Source organism: Anas platyrhynchos, chromosome 29 (assembly GCF_047663525.1).
Source record: "Anas platyrhynchos isolate ZD024472 breed Pekin duck chromosome 29, IASCAAS_PekinDuck_T2T, whole genome shotgun sequence".
Classification (NCBI taxonomy): domain Eukaryota; kingdom Metazoa; phylum Chordata; class Aves; order Anseriformes; family Anatidae; genus Anas; species Anas platyrhynchos.
The window spans coordinates 2,819,277-2,838,005 of NC_092615.1; the positions used below are offsets into that span (position 1 = coordinate 2,819,277).

Consider the following 18,729-nt stretch of genomic DNA (forward strand, 5'->3'; position numbering starts at 1 on the left):
GTTCAGGTGTTAGGCAATCTAATTAACAGAGATCAAGGGGGCTTTATGAAAAAAGGCACTGCACCAGAATAGTGAAAGGAGACCCTTTATTAGCAGTGGCAAATGCACAGACCCACAGAGCCCTGCTGATTCACAAATGCCATTACATGCAAGTCTGATGTTACCTCAATGCACAAAAACGTTCAGGAAAAGGGGTGACGCATGTAACTCATTACAACATCAGTCGTTTCTCAGATGCTGAAAGATCTGAGTGTTAGACATGCTTTTTAAGCCCTTAGGTCGTGCTAACCTTTTGCTCAAGCTCCCTACCTAGCATTGTCGTAATTGTGTGTCTGCCAGGAGAGCTCCCCTCATGGGGATGTGACACAAAGAGGCGTGAGAAGCGGGGCAGATCAGTGTGGAGGGGCAACAGTCACGCTACCAGAGGCCACCTTTCATCTTGGGTCCTCGGGTGACAGAAGGCCAAACTCTGTTTGGGAATTTTTTGTTAACCTGAGCAGAGACTCAAAGTGAATCTCTGCACGTTGCAAACTGCCTTTGGTATTAGGCCTGAGCACATCTGCACACAGAGTAGCATGGACTATGAGGGACCTTTTCCATCTGCTGGCTCTGAACTCCAAGAGCCTCCCTGTGCCACTGTGGCAGCACTGGCCCGGGCTGGGCTCAGATAAGCAGCCCTTTAGGTGCCAGCACAGGCTTTACAGGTGCCACTGTAGCACCGGTGACTTCAGAGCAGCAGTAACTCTGGTGTCATCGCTGTCCTCCACTGTCCCAAATCCTCCAACAGTTTGGTTTTTGTTTTGTTTTGTTTTTTAAATTTGCTAAGAGCAACACATTGAGGAGAGTGGGAAGTAACGCAGCCAGTTTGATTAAGCAAGTTCCTTTAATAAAAGAAAATCCATAAAACAGATGAACCAAAACCATTTGGGTATGTTCTGGTTTGCTAAGAATTCCTTGGTCTCAGCTCTTCAATAGCTGTGTTCACAAGGCTTCAGTTCTGTCCCATCCAGTGAGTGCAGGTTGTTCACTGTCTGCCTCGTGTCCATTCCTACCCCACAATTACTGCTGTTTGCACCAGTGGAAAGCTCCTCACTTGGGTGGCAAAGAACCTCTTTCTTTGGTGGGTGAGTTGTCCATCGCTCAGCTTTCTTCCTCTACTTTTCAGCGCGGGAGTTGGAAGGACCGGCTGCTTCATTGTGATCGACGCCATGCTAGAGAGGATAAAACACGAGAAGACAGTGGACATTTACGGGCACGTTACCCTCATGAGGTCACAGCGCAACTACATGGTGCAGACAGAAGACCAGTACAGCTTTATACACGATGCCTTGCTTGAGGCTGTTGCCTGCGGCAACACAGAAGTCCCAGCTAGGAATCTCTACACATACATCCAGAAACTGGCACAGATCGAAGTTGGAGAGCACGTGACAGGCATGGAACTGGAGTTCAAGGTAAAGGCAGGCGCTTGAACTGGGCTAGTAGTGACTGGGGAAGGCTCTGTGTGCCTCATGGGAGCTGTCTCTGCTGGCACTCATAGCAGACAGGGAGCCTTTACAAGGCTGATGGAACTTCTTGGTGCTGTGTTAGAGAAGTAATTATTCTGGCTTCTGCTGCTGCAGTTCCCAGGGGAACCTGCACTGTTGCTGCAGGAGGCTTGTCTGGTTGTTTCAAATCCACACGGAATTTGCTCCTTCCCTAGATTGGGTTTTTAAATGTTTGCTGTGAAAGTTTTGCTGGGGGGGACGTGTCACACTCTCTGTCCTCCAGAAATGGGGAGCACGTGAGGTGGAACAAAATGGTGGAGCATAGAGGGCAAGTTATGTAGGCTGTTGTGGGGGCCAGGCAGATGAGGGGCAGCCAGGAGCTGAGCAAGTGGTTGTGACTCTGCTTTTATCTTCAGCGACTCGCCAACTCCAAAGCCCACACCTCCAGGTTCATCAGTGCCAATCTCCCATGCAACAAATTCAAGAATCGCCTTGTCAACATCATGCCATATGAGACGACGCGGGTCTGCCTTCAGCCCATCAGGGGAGTGGAAGGGTCAGACTACATCAACGCCAGCTTTATTGATGGCTACAGGTAACCAGCACCTGGCTGCCCTCACCACCATCAGGGGGTGAACTTAACCCAGCAGGCTGCTTTCTGAGGATGCAGCACTAAGGGATTAGGTGATTAGGACTAGGTGATAACACCGGTCTGTTCTGTCCCATCACCTACCTGTACTGCACACAGTACACGTTTAGAGGGAAATTCTTTCTTGCTTACAGCTCATAACAGTGTGATCTGGATTCACCTTCACCTGTGGAAACAGTAATTAGAAAAAGCTTCACCACTCAAGCTTTTGTTGTTTTGGGTTGTTTTGGGTTTTAGTTTGTGGTGGTGGTTTTTTTTTTTTTTGGCCACTAGCACCAAAGACACCACCTCAGACCCCCTTTAGACACTGCACCCTTCTAGCTCTGTCCCGGCACTCCTATTTGTTTTCCTGTATTTCAGTCTTTGCATGTGCTTCCCACAGCCATGTGCACAAGCCATTGTGTACTCATGGTACAAGCCATGATGTAGCCTCCTCTTGACCCGTGCCTCAGGTTTGTGTTCTGTTTCAGACAACAGAAGGCATACATTGCTACACAAGGGCCCCTGGCAGAGACCACAGAAGATTTCTGGCGGATGCTATGGGAGAACAACTCCACCATTGTCGTGATGTTGACTAAGCTTCGCGAGATGGGTCGGGTAAGTGTGCACTAAGAAGCAGGAGGGGAGAAGCCTGCAACCCAAGGGCTAACAGAGCCGTTTCTTTCCCCTTGGCAGGAAAAGTGCCATCAGTACTGGCCCGCAGAGCGTTCTGCCCGGTACCAGTACTTTGTAGTAGATCCCATGGCTGAATACAACATGCCTCAGTACATCCTGCGAGAATTCAAGGTCACCGATGCCAGGGTAAGCGATGAACAAGGTGCAGTCTGTGTTTGCAAGGGTAACAGTTTTGGAGGTGGGGGGACTGGAGCGGCTCAAACACGTGATCAAGAACATGGCTTACAGAAAGCAGTGGAGTTTGGTGCCTATAAGAAAAACTGAGGTGTAAACTCTTCCTATGAGAAAATCTGGGATTATCCTCAGCGGATGAGAGATTAGTTATGATGAGGAATGGAATGCACAGCCACAGATAAATTGTACTTAAATATGTTTTCTTATAAACTGAGTTTTCTAAGCTCTGTTCACTAATCACAGTAGTGAGTCACTGTTAGAAGTTCACCAAGCTTTGGGTTTTACTTGCAGCTTATTTGAAAGGAAAGCGGAATGTCCCCAAACACCTAATAAAAACAAAGACTTGCAAAGGATACTCTTTGCCCTACAGAAAACATACACTTCTCTTCTGGTTTTAAGGAGAGACGCTATCACTAAGATTCAAAGGGGCACTGACTCAATCTTAGATTCAATGTCAGATTTCTCCTCCCAGGGAACATTTCAGTTCGTTCTGAGATTTGGTTAGCAAATATAACTCTTACTCTCAAAGCAGTTTTCCCTGCTTTTGAGGTTGTCAGTATTGTAGAACCTGATAATCCTATTTGCAAGGTTGAGGAGGAGGATGCTTCGTCAGTCCTGGTAGAACAAGATTTATCTTCCTGTCAGCCGTAATTCTGACACTATGGCAACTCTTCCTCAAGATTGATAGAGAGGCCATAACCTCCCCTTGGATGTTCCTTTGCTGAAGACTCCATCTGTGCAGTCTTTGCAGTGGTTGGACCTTTCAGGACACCTGCCAGGAGCATAGATCTGCACTGACAAACCAACTCCAGAAATGTCAAGTGCAAGATGAGCAGCTTCATCATGATGTATTAAATCCAACACAAAGTTGGTTTGACTTTTTGTGCCCCTTAACAAACTAGCAGTAAAATCTGGTGGTGTTTTTGTTTTGTTTTGTTTTGTTTTTTTCTTTGCCGTTTGTACTTAGTAGTAGAAACACAGGATGTTTTAGCTATTAATATTTTCTTCCCCAGGACGGTCAGTCACGAACTGTTCGTCAGTTCCAGTTCACTGACTGGCCAGAACAAGGCGTGCCAAAATCAGGAGAAGGTTTTATCGATTTCATTGGACAGGTACATAAGACCAAGGAACAGTTTGGCCAGGATGGCCCCATCTCTGTCCACTGCAGGTAAGCGAATATGAATGGAAACACTGAATTAATTTATCTGAGGATGCAAAAGAGCCAAAGGAATTAAAATCCTGCAGGCATCTCTCTCCTTTCCCACCCCATCATTGCAGGTAGATTTCATGGGGTGGGGCTGGAATGGATGGCTAAAGACTGTTGATTTTGCCAACCAAACTCATCTCCCTTCAGACCTGGGCAGTGCCCCCAAGGCTTTTGCCCCCCTTCTATCCAGATGAGAGGTATGAAATGCTGATGCCCTGCAGGACACAGGAATCACAGTGTTAATCAATATTTGACCTGCAGCATTTTACCTGTTTTATTATCAGTCTCAGCCCAGTTCTGCAGCCCTAATACTGCTAGCCTGTGTTTGCTGATAGCAAGATACCTTCCTCCCACTGGGCAGAAGAAAATGTAGTCTTCACCTATTTACTTCAAAAAAAAAAAAAAAAAAAAAAAAAAAAACTAGTGTTAAATATTGGTAATAATTCTCACAATGAATGCTGTTCACTGCTACCCAATTTTTTTTTTTTTTAATGTCAATCTCTCAAATGTTTGTTTGGGTCACACACTTTGGCAGTGAGACTTCCCAGCTCTAACATGTTTATGTTCATAAGACGAGGCTGTTAGTTCAACCTTACCATAACCTCAGTGTCTAAGAAAGCATTGGACCATTGTAACGTACCATTTTTTGGTGTTTTTCATCTCCCATTGCTGCAGTGCTGGTGTGGGCAGGACTGGAGTGTTTATCACACTGAGTATCGTCCTGGAAAGAATGCGCTATGAGGGTGTTGTAGATATTTTCCAGACAGTAAAGATGCTGCGAACGCAACGACCTGCTATGGTGCAAACAGAGGTAAGGTGGAGCAGCAAGCCCTTTCTTTATCACTGTTTACAGGACCTGAGTAGCAAGTCCCGGACCTTTGCAGGCCAATTCCCCAAATGCCCTGGCTGAGTGCAGCAGACTTCTTGCCCTTCTAACCATTAGTAAAACCTTACCTGAAGGATAAGCAAGCCCAGGCTGCACTATTGGTTCACTTTACTAAGTAATAATAACAACAACCATGGGCCTTTAAATTTCTTAAAGATTTCACCCCAGTCTGCCAGCCTTGATTCTTATCTCATCCTGCCTCTGAGATAAGGGGAACTCACCTGCTTCTAAACATAGCCCACTTTTTTTTTTTTTGCTGCAGAGAGGGAAAAACTATTGGCAGGATGCCTGCTATCTATGAGATGCATGACAATAAGGAAAAGGGATTTCCTTTCCCAGTAGCTCACAGCTCTTTGAGAATAAAAGGATCTGTGCAGGGTTCCTGCCCAGGTGTGCACTAGCTGGAAGTGGGGCAGGGAACTGTAGAGCGGCTGTTTCAACCTCTGAATTTCAACCTCTGAAGCTGAAGCACTGTTTTTCTTTACTGCTTGCAGGATGAATACCAGTTCTGTTACCAGGCAGCTTTGGAATATCTGGGAAGTTTTGATCACTATGCAACATAAAAAGCCATCCGTTGTGCAGACTTTACCAACCACTTAAGTCCTGGAAGGCCTCTTTTGACCCAGGAGGAGCGCTTGAACTTACAAAACTGAATCAGAAGAAGTACCTTTTCATCTGGACAATGCATTGGGGAGCAGGGGGAAGGATTGAAAGGAACACCCCTTCAGGAACTCCATGTTGTAACCTGGACCGTGAAGAGGCAGCTCAGGAGATTGCTGAAGGACTGCTTTAAGTGGTGAACTGCTCTTGTTACCTCAAGTGGTGTTCGCTGTGGAAGATGTATGGACATCATGAAACAGATCCAAAAGCTAAAACACACCTTGCGAAACGTTACCGCTGGAGAAGGGAAGGAAACCGACTTTGGTTACATCATTAGAGTTCAGTTTATTTACTAATATAGTTGGCAGTCTTTAAAGGAAGTCACTTGCAGAATTGAAGGTGTTCTGTAAAAGATAAGAAAAGGAACTAAATCTCAACACTTAGACAAACGTAGGGTCAGGAGTTCTTCTAGCTGGAGTCTTAATAACCTCAGTATCAACATTGGGATGATTCTGGGCTTACAGGCACCTTGCAAGCAGCATTCACTGAATGCCCCTGCCACGCGAGAGGTTTTATAGCTCACACTTTGAATACTTGGAACATTCCTCATTTCTTCTAATTCCAAAATTTATTTTTTAGGATATTTAAAATTAGAGAGAGACAGAGAGAGAGAACCCAGACCTGGCTGTGTGGTGTGGCCCCCTCCCCTTGCACACAGGTGGGACAGGTAGAGGTGGCAGCTCCCCTGGGCTGGGTTCGCTGGCTGCTGGTTCTGCTCCCCCTTTTCAGCACATCCAGCTACACAGAGGCATTAATTGGGCAGCAGTGGGACACCCCAGTACAGAAAGGCAGCCCCTTTCCCATTCTCTTTGCACATTCACACAACCCCACTTCTGCTGCAAGGAGCTGTGCCGCCCCACCAGTTCCTGCCACAGAAGGCCAGGAGCATCTCTCTGGAAGGAGCCTGAGAAGCATCCTTAAGAAATTTATTTCCACTAGACAACTGCTTCTTGCTGCCAACCCCTCACCTCCGGACACAGCAGCTCTCCGGGCGCGATGCAGCGATACTCCTCAGGACTGTCCCGGTACCACATCAGACCAAGCTCATTGGCACAGCTACGAACATGCCCTAGCTGTATAAATAACTGGGAAAGATCAAGTGAGATCAATGGCATATACTGTGAGTGGCTTTCTTTAAAGTATCGATGTAACTGTAACAAGTGACATTACCTTTTTTTTAAATAGTGTATTTTTTCCTTTTTTTTTTTTAAAAAAAAAAGACAAAGAATATCAGTCAATGAATTTAAAAGAAAAATTTGCTTATTTGTTCATATTATGTTCAAAGACAGTCTATTTTTTCACTGTAGAAATGTTACGTGTAATGGCTGTGATATATAAAAATGCAGTGCAAATTGCTACTTCTACATATTGCTTTTCTACCATTTAAAAGGTTTAACTTGCTCATGTAAAAACAAAATGTCCTTTCTGGATTTTTTTGGGGTTCTTTTGTTTTAAAATCGCAGGCATATCACGTGTCTTTCAAAGGGTGGGAGATCAGCAGGCAGGCTGAGATGCGGTGGCAGTGCCAACCTCTCCCCTTCAGCTGTGGCCCTGCTGCTCCGTCCTAACAAGGCCAGGGCTGAACTGGGAGAATAAAACACACCAGGGTCTTACAACTGAAGACAAAACGAGGGCAGTTTCAGAGCCGTGGCACACATCGGCACATACACAGATTATAAACATCAGTGGTGTAATGCAGGTACCAGCCCAACTCTGTCTGGGCCCTGGGTGGTAGATACGAAGCGCTTACAGGTGTACGTGACAAGGAGTTTTCTTGCAGAAGTGGCAGAGGAGAGAGCACGTCTCGGAAAAGATGCACTGCCCTGAACACTGCTTGCCTGGGACTTTTTTTATTTTTCTAGAAGGGTTTATCATTGCCATCAAGTGCTACCCAGAAAACCCCACAACAATCCATTTCCTGTCTTTAACTGAAAAGGAGAAAAAAAAAAAAAAAGAACGAAAGGCTTCTTCGAGATTTAACTTCTTATCTGTGTGAAAGTTGCCCAAATTTCTAAGTATGTTGCAGCAAAACCTTACTGGAAGAGTTGGGGGGAGGGAGGGAGGTTTTTTTCCTTTGTATGAGAGCAAAGTGCTGTTGCTTTCACACTGTTATTTCAAACTGAAACAGTAAGTGGTTTTCATACCACTGTGTATGTAGATATATTGACTTTGTATTAAAGGAAGATTGTCTGAAAGGCCTGACTGCAAACCTGTTTGTTGTTGGGAGCGGGCAATGAACAAAGCAGCTGCTCCGTGTAACACAGCGACTGCAAAAACCCTTTTCCCTGGCACACGCAGCCAGGTGGCAGGTTGCTCTCCCTCTGCTGTGCTTATGCTCTTTCTAAAAATAGGCCACCTGTACAAGCCAACCATGCAGTCGCAAAGAAACAACCTCATTTGGAGAGCTTTTAGCCAAGTAGCCGCAGTGCCACCGGTACACGCATCCCCCTGGGTTAGGTCTAGCAGTGTGGCCGTTGGCACGAGCGGACCAGGACCACTGCTCACCCGAGAAGCCAGAGCTGCATGGGCTATGCGTGCCTTGAGGGTTAAACCCTTCAGTGGCCTCCATTTCTGCTGCTTTGTTTGACCCTTCCGTGGGGCAGCAGCATCAAGAGAAGCAGATCCTGTCCCCTCACCTGCTCAGCCTATGGGGGAAGGAGCCACCAGCACCCTTCAGCTGGTCCAGGCACCATCCTGGCTATGGACCATGGCACCAAGCCTGCAGGCGAGCATTTTTCAGTCAATAAACACTTACTCAGAGCAGGAGGAGGTTAAAGCCAATGGTCACATTTGCAGCATGTGGCGAGGGCAGATGGAGGGCTCCCTTGGGACGCTGCTGACGAAGTCTGCGCTGGGGGGAAGAGCCCAGGAGGAGCGCACAGGTCACAGCTCCACCATCCGGAAAAGGCAGAGCCTCGTGCTTCCATTCCCTGCAACACAACAGGGTGACAACACTGAAAGCCCAGAACTGAGATCCTGTCTCAATTTCAGCATGAGGTGCTCACAAACTGCCCATCCAAGCCAGATTTATGGCATGTAAGCTAAACCAGTCTTGTACTAGGACTGCGGGTGCCACGCCGCTCAATCTAGCCTGAGCTTCACATTTTTTTCTTCCCCATCAAGTCAGAAAGACATTACGCAGGGAAACACAGGAGATGCAGGTTTTTGGAAGCAGCAGGATGATGAGAGTATTCCTATATCAGTTTCCCCCCCTCCTTGCCTTTACAGCTGTGCTGTGCCAGCACAAACCCTCCCGCCCTCCTAGAACACCACCAGCAGCATTTTGGCTCCCACTTAAAGGAAAAAAAAGGCTTAGCAAGTTAACATAGAACTGCGATCAAACATCGAGCTGTGAACTCAGGGAATTACATCACCTCCAAAATTTTGTTACTCCACGTGACAGAGCAAGCAGGGAGTCAAACCACATCAAACCCTGATGGCACAGGAAAAAAGGAGGAGAAAATGAGTATCCTTGTTTGTAAACATCTCATGCAGGCAATTACATGAATAGTAAATACTTTTTCTTTTACTCCTAATCATCTCTTGGACTCGACAATAATTCGTGGCACCAAACCTTACAGCTAGCAGTACAACACAGCAAAGGTACCTTTCATCAACCTTGCCTCAGTCAATGCGTTGATTTTTAATATCCTCTTATTCCATCATTGAAGAATAGAAAGGAAAAAACAATTTTCCTTCTAAGCGCTGGAAATTTTTTTTCTGATTTTCCTTCATCAGCCTCTGTAGCTCTGGCATGTGCCTACCTGCTCTCCTGCGATCTCAGCGGTACTATTCTTGTCTCTCTGTGCTGCTAATCATTTCCACCACCTCTCCCCAGTCTCTTTGTTTGCTTCCATCCTTTTTTTGAGCTGCTGTGACCACCCCCCATGTAGAGATGCAAAACTCTCACTGAACAGCAATAAATACCACGTGGAGCACGGGGAAATGAGTGACAAAGAACTGGAACAGCAGCTAGGGACAAGGTAAATCTTTCAAAAAAAGAAAAGAAAACACAATACAGTAGGGAGCCAGTTACAGAAGCAAATACAAAATAAAATCTCAGAGCAAGAGTCAGGCTGACAACCACAAAGACACCTAATGACACTGATTCCACCTTGACGTAGCAGCAATAGGCCTACAACAGGCAGCAGTCGGACAACAGCTCCTTCTCCTTCTCTGGAATATCAAGAAAGATGAGCATTATAACCACAAAAAGAATCCTGTTGACACCTCTGCCTTCTGATTTTTCTCTGGACACCCAGAGGAACTGCCAGCGCCCAGACCAGGAGCTGCAACATGGCCAGGCGCCCCTCCAGGACCCCCTGCCAAGGCTTTGGATGTCCTGCAGGAAAACAAAACAGGACCCAGGGTGAGCTTCATGAAAACACTGCTCAGGAAACACCGACAGAGCCAAGCAGCCCCATCCCATTCAGGTACCTACAGCTCCCAGCATGAAAGCCAAAACCACCGGTGAGCACAGAGCGCACAGCACCACGTACACGCTCCTATGGGCTAGGAGGGACAAGAGGGGCCCTGCAGAGCCCAGGCTCCACAAAAAAACCCCAGGCTGGAACTCTTGCTACTCTGACTCAGCTCAGTATGCTCAGCACTGATGTACGCCACCAAGCTGTGCACAGATTCCCCCCATCGCACGGGACAGCAGCAGCTTCTATGGCTTCTACCTCTGCATTCAGTCAGGATCTGAGCCTCGGGGAAGCCGAGGCCCCAGGAGCACAAACCTGCACTAAGTAGTCCCACTGATGCAGCCTTTTACTGGTGCTCATGAGCTGCCGAAATTACACCCTAATTTGTGGTTTCTGAACGCAACAGAGCGTCGTGCTGGTGGTGTGATTAAGCAGAAATGATTCCGGGCTGCAGGATGCGCGCAGCACACGGGCTGCACCGCGGCGCCCGGCCTCGCTGCGCTGAACAGATGAAATCCCATTTCTGGTACAGGCTCCATCTTCCTGGGCTCGCTGTGCCAGCCAGCAGCAGCCTGAAACCCAGCCCACCATTGGCTGGCTTTTTTTTTTTTAATTAAACCCTGAGCGCTGCTCCATTACTGCCCGTTTTCAGCAGGGCAGCAGGGAAGGTTCTTGTTTCTTATTGATTCAAAGATCGCTTTCTAACCTGTCTCCCTCTTTTTTTCTTCAACATGAGCTCTGACGGATAGCTTTGACAGCACTTTATTAGCTATGCTCGTGCAGGGTGGAAGGAGTAAAGCATTGCAGACAGGATTTTTCCAGAAAAGGCCCGGCAGCAAGGCTCCAGATCTCCACGGACACAATCCCTTGCAGAGGATCAGGGCTAGAGTGCAGATCGTGGTTTTACAAGGGAATCCCCATTGCACAGCCCTTTATTGAGGCCAAGAGGCACCGCAGAGCCTAACCCAGCCCTGCAGGGGTGGCTGCACCACGCGCTGTCCTCATGGGGAGGGCGCCCAGGGCATATTTGGGTTTTTGCTCTGCGGGGCAATTCCGCACCACGGCCACTTCAGCCAGCAGCAGCCTTGTTCCCCACTGCCCCCCAGGACTTGGAGCTGACCCCGATCCCAGCCCCTGACCCCAGGCCCTGTACAGCTCTCTCCAGAAGCAGGTGGGTCTCAAGGCATCTTCTGACATCATTTACATGCAAATCCTGATCTGATTCTTTTCACGGTTTAATAAACATCTCCTTGAGCCCTCCTTCTTCCCCAAATTACTCTTCCCCTGCTCGAGCACAGCTGCTGGAAGGCTGCCGGGCCCCAAACCCCCTCACAGGGGCCAGGGCTCAGCTCAGGGCAGCATGGCTGGAGCTCGGCAGCAGGGGTTTGTGGGGAGCAGCCTCATCCCAGTGAGCGTTTGCCCCACACCATGCAAAACCGTCGCATGCATCCGTCTTAATTTGCATCGGCCTGGATGCCAAATCTCCACGGGACTGATTTGCAAAAGCCCCCACGTCTCCGCACGAGCCTAAACCAAGAGCCCCTTTAGTCCCCTGCAGCAGAACAAAGACTTGAAAGTAGATGTAACCATAATTTACATTCCAGAGGAAAAGGAAAAGCCTTTTCTTGGTTTACAGAATTACCCAAGTGGCAAACCAGTTCCCAGGCCAGGAGAAATTCTTCATGTTGCACTACGCTTTAATTATAGCGAGGGAAGCAGCAACAGAATGAGAAATCAATTCCTCCTCCTAAATAAGATGGTTGCAAATTCCAAGTCAGTAACCGAACAGATGTAGAATTGAAATGGAAAAAGTAAATACCCTAGCAGGCGCTGAGAAAATTGTCTTATTATCTCAACAAGTTCATCCGCTGGGAAGGGGATGGGGGGAGGCTGGTCCCAAATCTCCCCATCAGGAAACCAGAACAATTCGACCATGTATTGCAGCGTCACAGCAGGCACCTGAACGGACATGGCACTGCCCATCCCTGCACCCACAGCTACACCCAAATGCCCCCTGCCCTTCCTTCCAGGCACAAAGCACACCTCTGAGCTGCCCCCCGAGAGCCACCGTAACCTTTCCTGGCCTCCAAGCACCACCCAGCCCTGCTGGACCTCACGGGAAGCCCCCCCGGGGTTATCGCTGCCTTGCCCCCAGCCCCTCACGCCCCCTCCTCTTGGCACTGCCCTCAGCCCCTCCAGCACCAGCTCCCATCACAAACAGCACCATTCCCAGCTCGGGGAGGCTCCTGGTGCTGTCCCCAGGAAGAGCAACCTCAGCCTGGAGAGGAGCCTGGGGCACCACGAGGCAGCTCAGAAAACCTGGCACTCCTTCGATCATCCTCCTTACCGACACGCTGATGGCACACACCCAGCACCTCGGCCTCCGTGGCCTCCAAGCACCTCTTGGGAGGCTGCTGGGTGACCCCGAGCGCTGTCATGGGGTGCTCTCGAGGCTCCCTCCTGGGCTGGATGGCACCATGCTGCCCCAAATGGGCTGGGCTCAGGTCCGCAGCTCACCCCCACAGCCCAGCACAATCTGATCACCGCACCCAGGGGTGCCAGGCCAGACACAAGGACCTAAAACAGGACAAGGACTGCTTCAAACCTCACCCATGCGTACCACTGGGCCTGACTGGTGCTTGTATGAACTGCTCATAGTAAAAGCAAATTACTGGATTGTTTCAAAACTAGGCTGAAGCCTGAACAGGGAAAAAAGTTTCTATTTCTTAACAGTGCTCCCTCCCCAGCCACTTAATTCATTCATCCCAGCCCATCTTTAATCTGCCTGTTTTCCTCTTGCCCACTCATCTCTCCATCCACCTACACACTCGAGCGGTAACTCCGGATCCCTTTGTGATTTGTACCAGACCCTGATGTCGCTCTCTCCTCACGCCTTTGTCTCGTGGAGGACAGACACACGCAGCTCCCTCCCGGTCAGCACAGACAGCTCCTGATTCACAGCGCCGGGTGCCCCATCCATCTGTGTGCACACAGCGATGCGTACATACAAGCACACATGTAGGTGCAGATGGCAATCCCAGATTAATAGGTTACACAAGGGTTTTAGCCCAGGCTTACTGAGGATAATAAACCCCTCTAAAAAAAAAATGTATCCAAATGATTAAAAAAATCTTTTTTTTTCTTTAAACACCTAACGTCCTGCCCGAGCTGCATACAAGGTGTTGTTCAGGAAATTGCTAAACTTGTCACTACTCATTCAGATTTCACCTCCCTCAGGCCCTCCTCCCGTCCCTTTTTGGCTGGGAAAGCCCAGCACAGCCCCACAGAGCAGCCAGCAGCCACGAGCCCCCAGCTCTGCTCCAAGGTTTTTTAATGAGACACTGGCACGGTGACACAAAACCATCCCAGGGGAGGGCGAGGGGATAACACCAAAGCCAAACAAGCCGGTGGGATCGCTGCCCATCAGCTGGCAGCGCCTGCTGGTCCACCAGATCCCACAACTAACCTCTGTCTGTGCCTCCGTACACAGGGAGAGGGAAGTTCCAGGCACCCTGCCCACGGAGCCACCTTGCTGCAAACTGACCCAAAGTGGGACCCAGAGCCCCACAAAGTGGCACCAGGTGTGCAGGCAAAGCAGCTGCCCCCACCAATGGCCGGGCAATCAGCCTTCTTCTCTGTGCACCTGAAAGAGGAGCAAAAAGAAAATCTGCTACAGCTGTTGTGCAATGCAAAGCACCTGAGAAATGAGCAGAGTCCCACAATGTTTCCAAGTTTAGGAACCCAAAATCCCTTCTAAAATTAAAAGAAAACCAACTGGTTCCCAGTTTTGGTGACGAGTGTATCACAAAGTGCTGCTCAGGCTCCTTGCAGCACTCACAAAATTGTTCACCAGGCAAGCGAGGAGGTTGTGCTGTTACGAAAGGAGGGCTGTGTGCTCGCTGAGGAACGGGACCAGTCTGTGGCTGCAGACATCACTCATGGCCGAGCTGGGCCAGTGGCAGGACCCACTGGGAAAGCCCCACGGCCTGAGGGGACAGCCAACATGCCAGCAGCACGGGGCACTCACCGGCTTTGGCTATGAAGGGCATTGGAAAAGCTCTGCCACTTCCAAGGACATGGGATGTGGGCCTTCACGACTGACACGATGCAGCAATACGTATGAAATTCCTTCTTAGAAACAGTCTTGTACCAGCGGCAGGCCTCTGACCAACATCCACGCTCCAGTTTCCACGAAGAACACCGCTGTCCTCATCCCTGCCCCAGCCCTTTGAAGCTAAGGCCATGTGAAAGCCTCACAAAGCAGCGTCTGGCAACTTGGGGTTTTTTTTTTTAGTTGTTAGGGGTACTTTAGTATTACCCTTACAGAGCAGCAAGGTCTGGAGGTCACACTCATCTCCCATGGGGATTTATTCCACAGGTGAGGCCTCTTCCCCCTCTCCCTCTTTCCCACAGACTCTCCCTCCGAGCCTGGCACCTGCGCTTTGTCTGCTTGGAAAGCAGCCTCTGAAGGCATCTAAACAAAGAACCCACCAACACCTCGCTCACCTTCAGCTTGCCTTCCCGCAGAGCAGAGCACGACGCCGTCCAGCGCACAGCTCTGGGCCTGCCTTCAGTCCTTAGGTAACGACTTGAGGTCGGTGTTATCGAGCTCCCCGGTGATTATCTGCAAAAGCACGCTGAGGACTCACTTTGTTTCCTCACAAAAGATCAGACAGGCAGAAAAAAAAAAACAAACATCTAGGGATCTAATCAGTATCGCAGAGCGGTGTCATCGCGGCACGCGTTCCACAGGTGCCACCCGCAAACAGATTCCTCCCCTTTTAGCAGTACGAGATGCTTGCACCATTTCTTGGCCTCGAATGTCACCACGTCCCCCTGCCACCCTCTCACATCTAACAGCCTCCGGGGGTGTACCTACATCTCACCTTTTAGCTGCCCAACGTTTATGGGGGATTTTTTTAGGTTGAAACCTAAAAAAAAAAACTAAGCCTGTATCAAAAACCTGTATCAAAAAATTACTATTCCACCTGGAAAAGCAGATTCAAACTGCTGCATAATTTTTTTTTTATCTAAATAATGTTTAAATTTTAAAAGGTGGGGTGGGGAACTAATTACATCTTTGTGTGGAAGATCATAAATCACATAATTACAATGGGAACCTCTGCATCTTTCCAACAGCCTAAAAGCAGGCTACGCAGTTCTTATCTCATTACAGTTTAATTAAGAATTATGTTTGAGCATCTTCTTTTTAATTATCAAGGAGCCCAGATGACTTCTAATCTTTTCTTTTTTTTTTTAACCCAAAATGAGGGAGGGTACGGTCCAAAACGGGCTCTAATGAATTTACAATTTGCTCTTTGGGGAACTTTAATAAAATCACTCCGCACAGAAGATTAACACCGGTGTAGTGAACTTCCAAAAAGAACATTTGGTTCCTTTCAATTAGCATCACCCAACCGTCAGGAGCTGATAGGGGGGGTGCTGAAGTGGTACTTTTTAGGGCAAGGATGGGCATTTCAAGGTGGGAGAGAAGAAAACGAGGAGGCTTTGAGCTGCTTCGCTCAGATCCCAGGTGGCACAAGCGGGACCTGTCTCTGCCTTGCAGGGTGAGAAATCCAAATTTTCCAGGCAGTTCATGGGAGCTTTCAGCCTCGCTTCTTCTCCATCAGCTGCAGGGTTTGGGGCAGGCACAGCCCCAGGCACAGACAAAGCCACCGCCAGGGCTGCAGCAGGCACTTCCCACACAGGACAGAGTATTGAAGGAGAAATGGATTTCAGCCCCGTCCTTGGCTTCTGGGGGAAGCCAACACCAGTGCCCACAAATGGTCGTGGCCCTCAGAAGACTCGAAAACTCATGACCGGCTTTTTGCCCATCAGATGAAAAAATCAGATCCCAACACAATGCTTCATCCCTCACCGCCAGCAGAAGATCTGAGATTTAATCAGCCTCTGAAGAGGAGATCTCCTGATACCTGTAGTTATCTATTTATTGCTTTCTCTGGATAAAATCCACTTACTAGGGCTGCAGCTGCTTTACATCCATCTATGCTGGCAGCATTATTCCCTGAGCTCTGCTGTGAGTCCCACAAGGTGCCCTGAGGCCAAGCCCGTCATCCTGCCCGGTCCCAGCGTTTCAGCACAGCCACCCGCGGGGGTCCAGGCACCCATCACGAGGTGGTTCAGCTGCATTCATCCTTCAAAAAGCCTCTTGGAAAGGTTGTCTGTGGTCAGCCGAACTGAAGCTGTTAACACCTCTGTGACCACACAGCTGAAAGCTACAGCTGGGCCCTTCTGCCCTAAATAAATCCCAAAACCTGGAGACACTGCAACAGCCAGAGGAGTGGGATCCCTCCAGCCAGCCCTGAGATGCTCCGTTTCCCTCCCTAGCACAGCAGGAGAAAGTTTTCCCCACCAGTTTGTCACTGAGACCCTATTGACTCTGTGCCACACTCAGCCCCGCTGCCTGCCATCACCCGAGGTAACGAGTTGCAAAGAGCACACATATATATTTTTTAAACCCTGCACACAGCAAACACCTCTTAATTCAATTGGTTGAATTGACACAGAGAGATTATTAGTTTTCAGTAAGATTTGATTCAATTAATTAGCTTGAAAATATCAGCACAGCCAGGCAAGCAAAGAAAAACAGAGATAAATCCCCGCCATAGCACTGCTTCATCTTTTAAAGGCAATTAATTCTTAGTTATTAGCTTTTAATTAGGGAATAATAATGACACCATTAATACAGTTTATTATACTTGTCAGCAGACAGCTGTTCCAAACAGATTTTATTATCAGATCTTGGCGGCTTTTGTCTGCTCTGCTCCCCCTCTTAGCAGGCATCCCCAGAGGGTCCTCCAGGACTGCAAAAGAGTGGGTGCCTTGCGTAATTCTCATGGCTTTATTTTATTTTATTTTATTTTATTTTATTTTATTTTATTTTATTTTATTTTATTTTTTCTAACCTTTATCAAATGCTTTCTCTCTCGGAGAATCCTGGCGGCAGCAGGATCCAGCCTTGACAGTGCATTTGATGTCTCTCTCACGGGTAATTCACACGCCTTTCTGTCTGTGTTTCCTGGGGGGAGAGGCTGGACCTGCGCCAAAGCTGGTTTCACACCTCAGCTCCTGACATCTGAGACGGCATCCAACACGCAAAACATTTAAGATGCCAAAAAATTCACTGTTTTGTTTTGTTTTCTTCTGAGCTTAGCCATCTCTTTGGAAGCACCGTGTTCATTTAGAACACAGTAGAAATGATTTGGAAGCAAATAATAATTTTAAGTAAATCAAGCATTCCAAATAAGTTTACCCATTCTTAATCTCATTCCACCCTACTGCTGAGTGCCTATCACTAGGAGAAGGCAGCTGCAAAGGGTGAAGGAAATACCATGTAATACTCTATTTTCTTGCCCCAAATTTACCCTGAAAGTGTAAACTCCAAATCCTTTAAGAAGAACCTCTACCACATTATCAGCAGCAAGCTGCCTCAAGTTTTCATTGATGCTTTATTACTTCTTTGTCTACCGTGTCACTAAAATAAAATATCCATAAGGCTCATAATTATACGTGCTGTCATACATACAGGAAAGCACATGTTCTCATTATTTTCTCCATCGCCCATTTTCACTGTGTCCTAGGCAGAGCTGTTGCAGCTCCGTGGCAGAGGCTGCAAACTACTCCCAGGGCACAGGCCCTTCTGAGCTGTGCTTTACTATTCCTCTATCAGAGTCTCAAACCCAATCATGTATGCAGGATGCCACTGTAACACAAAAATGTAATGCCATACATTTCCCTGATTTACTCTGGAGTTAATAAATCACAGAAACACTGCAGTGTAAAATAGTGTGTTGGGCTCTGCTACCTTGATTTAATTTTTTTTAAAACCTTGCTCTGGACTGGAAGAAGCCCTAAAGGAAATTCCAGGTTGCCAGGGGCTTGGAGGCTCAGGTCAGCAGGAGACAACACGCTCCTCAGCACTGAAAGCCTGCTCGTGGCAGGCATCTTTCTCCTCGCTAAGTCCCAAGGAAAGAAATTAACCCGGTGTAGGAAGAAAGCAGCTGGGAGAATCTATTTGCAATTTTCTACAGGAAAGCAGAGAGTTGTTAAATTGAAAGCAAGGCTGTTAAAAAGAAGAAACTTCCCCTACTGAGAACTGACATAAAAATAAGAAGGAAAAGAACGGCAGAAAGGAAAGATTATAACCATTAACCATACAGATTTAGAAACCGAGGCTCAGACAAGCAAAGTGCCGTACTGAGCCAGGAGGCAGTGTCAGGACGAACTTCAGCATCAGGAACCTCCAGCGGGACGTGCTGGCTCTCAGCAGACAGCCCTGCTTGCTGCAGAGCTCGCTGCGCCTCCAAGGAGCTCATTTCGTGCTCTTTTCCCCCCCTGCACTGACAGAGGCTTCAGGTGCCAGGTGCTGTGCTGTAGGCGTTTTGCGCATTTGTATCCGCACGCAGTTTCCAAATCTTAGAGCTACGCTACGCATCCTCACTGGTGACTAAGCCTGAATATTTTAGGAGAAACTGCTTTAGGGATCTTGGTGCAACTATAAAACCTTCTCAGCCGAGGGTTTTTTTTTATGCTCAGCTGTATCCAGGCAG

General features: G+C 48.1%; 1 protein-coding gene across 12 annotated transcripts in view; it reads left to right on the forward strand.

The window, feature by feature from the left end:
- Window positions 1–7,670, forward strand: part of PTPRS (protein tyrosine phosphatase receptor type S) — a 150,406-nt gene extending 142,736 nt beyond the window's left edge. For all 12 annotated transcript variants that reach the window (XM_072029079.1, XM_027471879.3, XM_072029082.1 and 9 more), the window contains 7 exons: window positions 1,166–1,451; window positions 1,901–2,079; window positions 2,604–2,730; window positions 2,809–2,934; window positions 3,996–4,150; window positions 4,865–5,000; window positions 5,570–7,670. In XM_072029079.1, coding sequence (XP_071885180.1) covers window positions 1,166–1,451; window positions 1,901–2,079; window positions 2,604–2,730; window positions 2,809–2,934; window positions 3,996–4,150; window positions 4,865–5,000; window positions 5,570–5,638 — 1,078 coding nt within the window. In that variant the 3' untranslated portion in view covers window positions 5,639–7,670. The remainder of the gene's footprint in view (window positions 1–1,165; window positions 1,452–1,900; window positions 2,080–2,603; window positions 2,731–2,808; window positions 2,935–3,995; window positions 4,151–4,864; window positions 5,001–5,569) is intronic.
- Window positions 7,671–18,729: the final 11,059 nt, after the last annotated feature.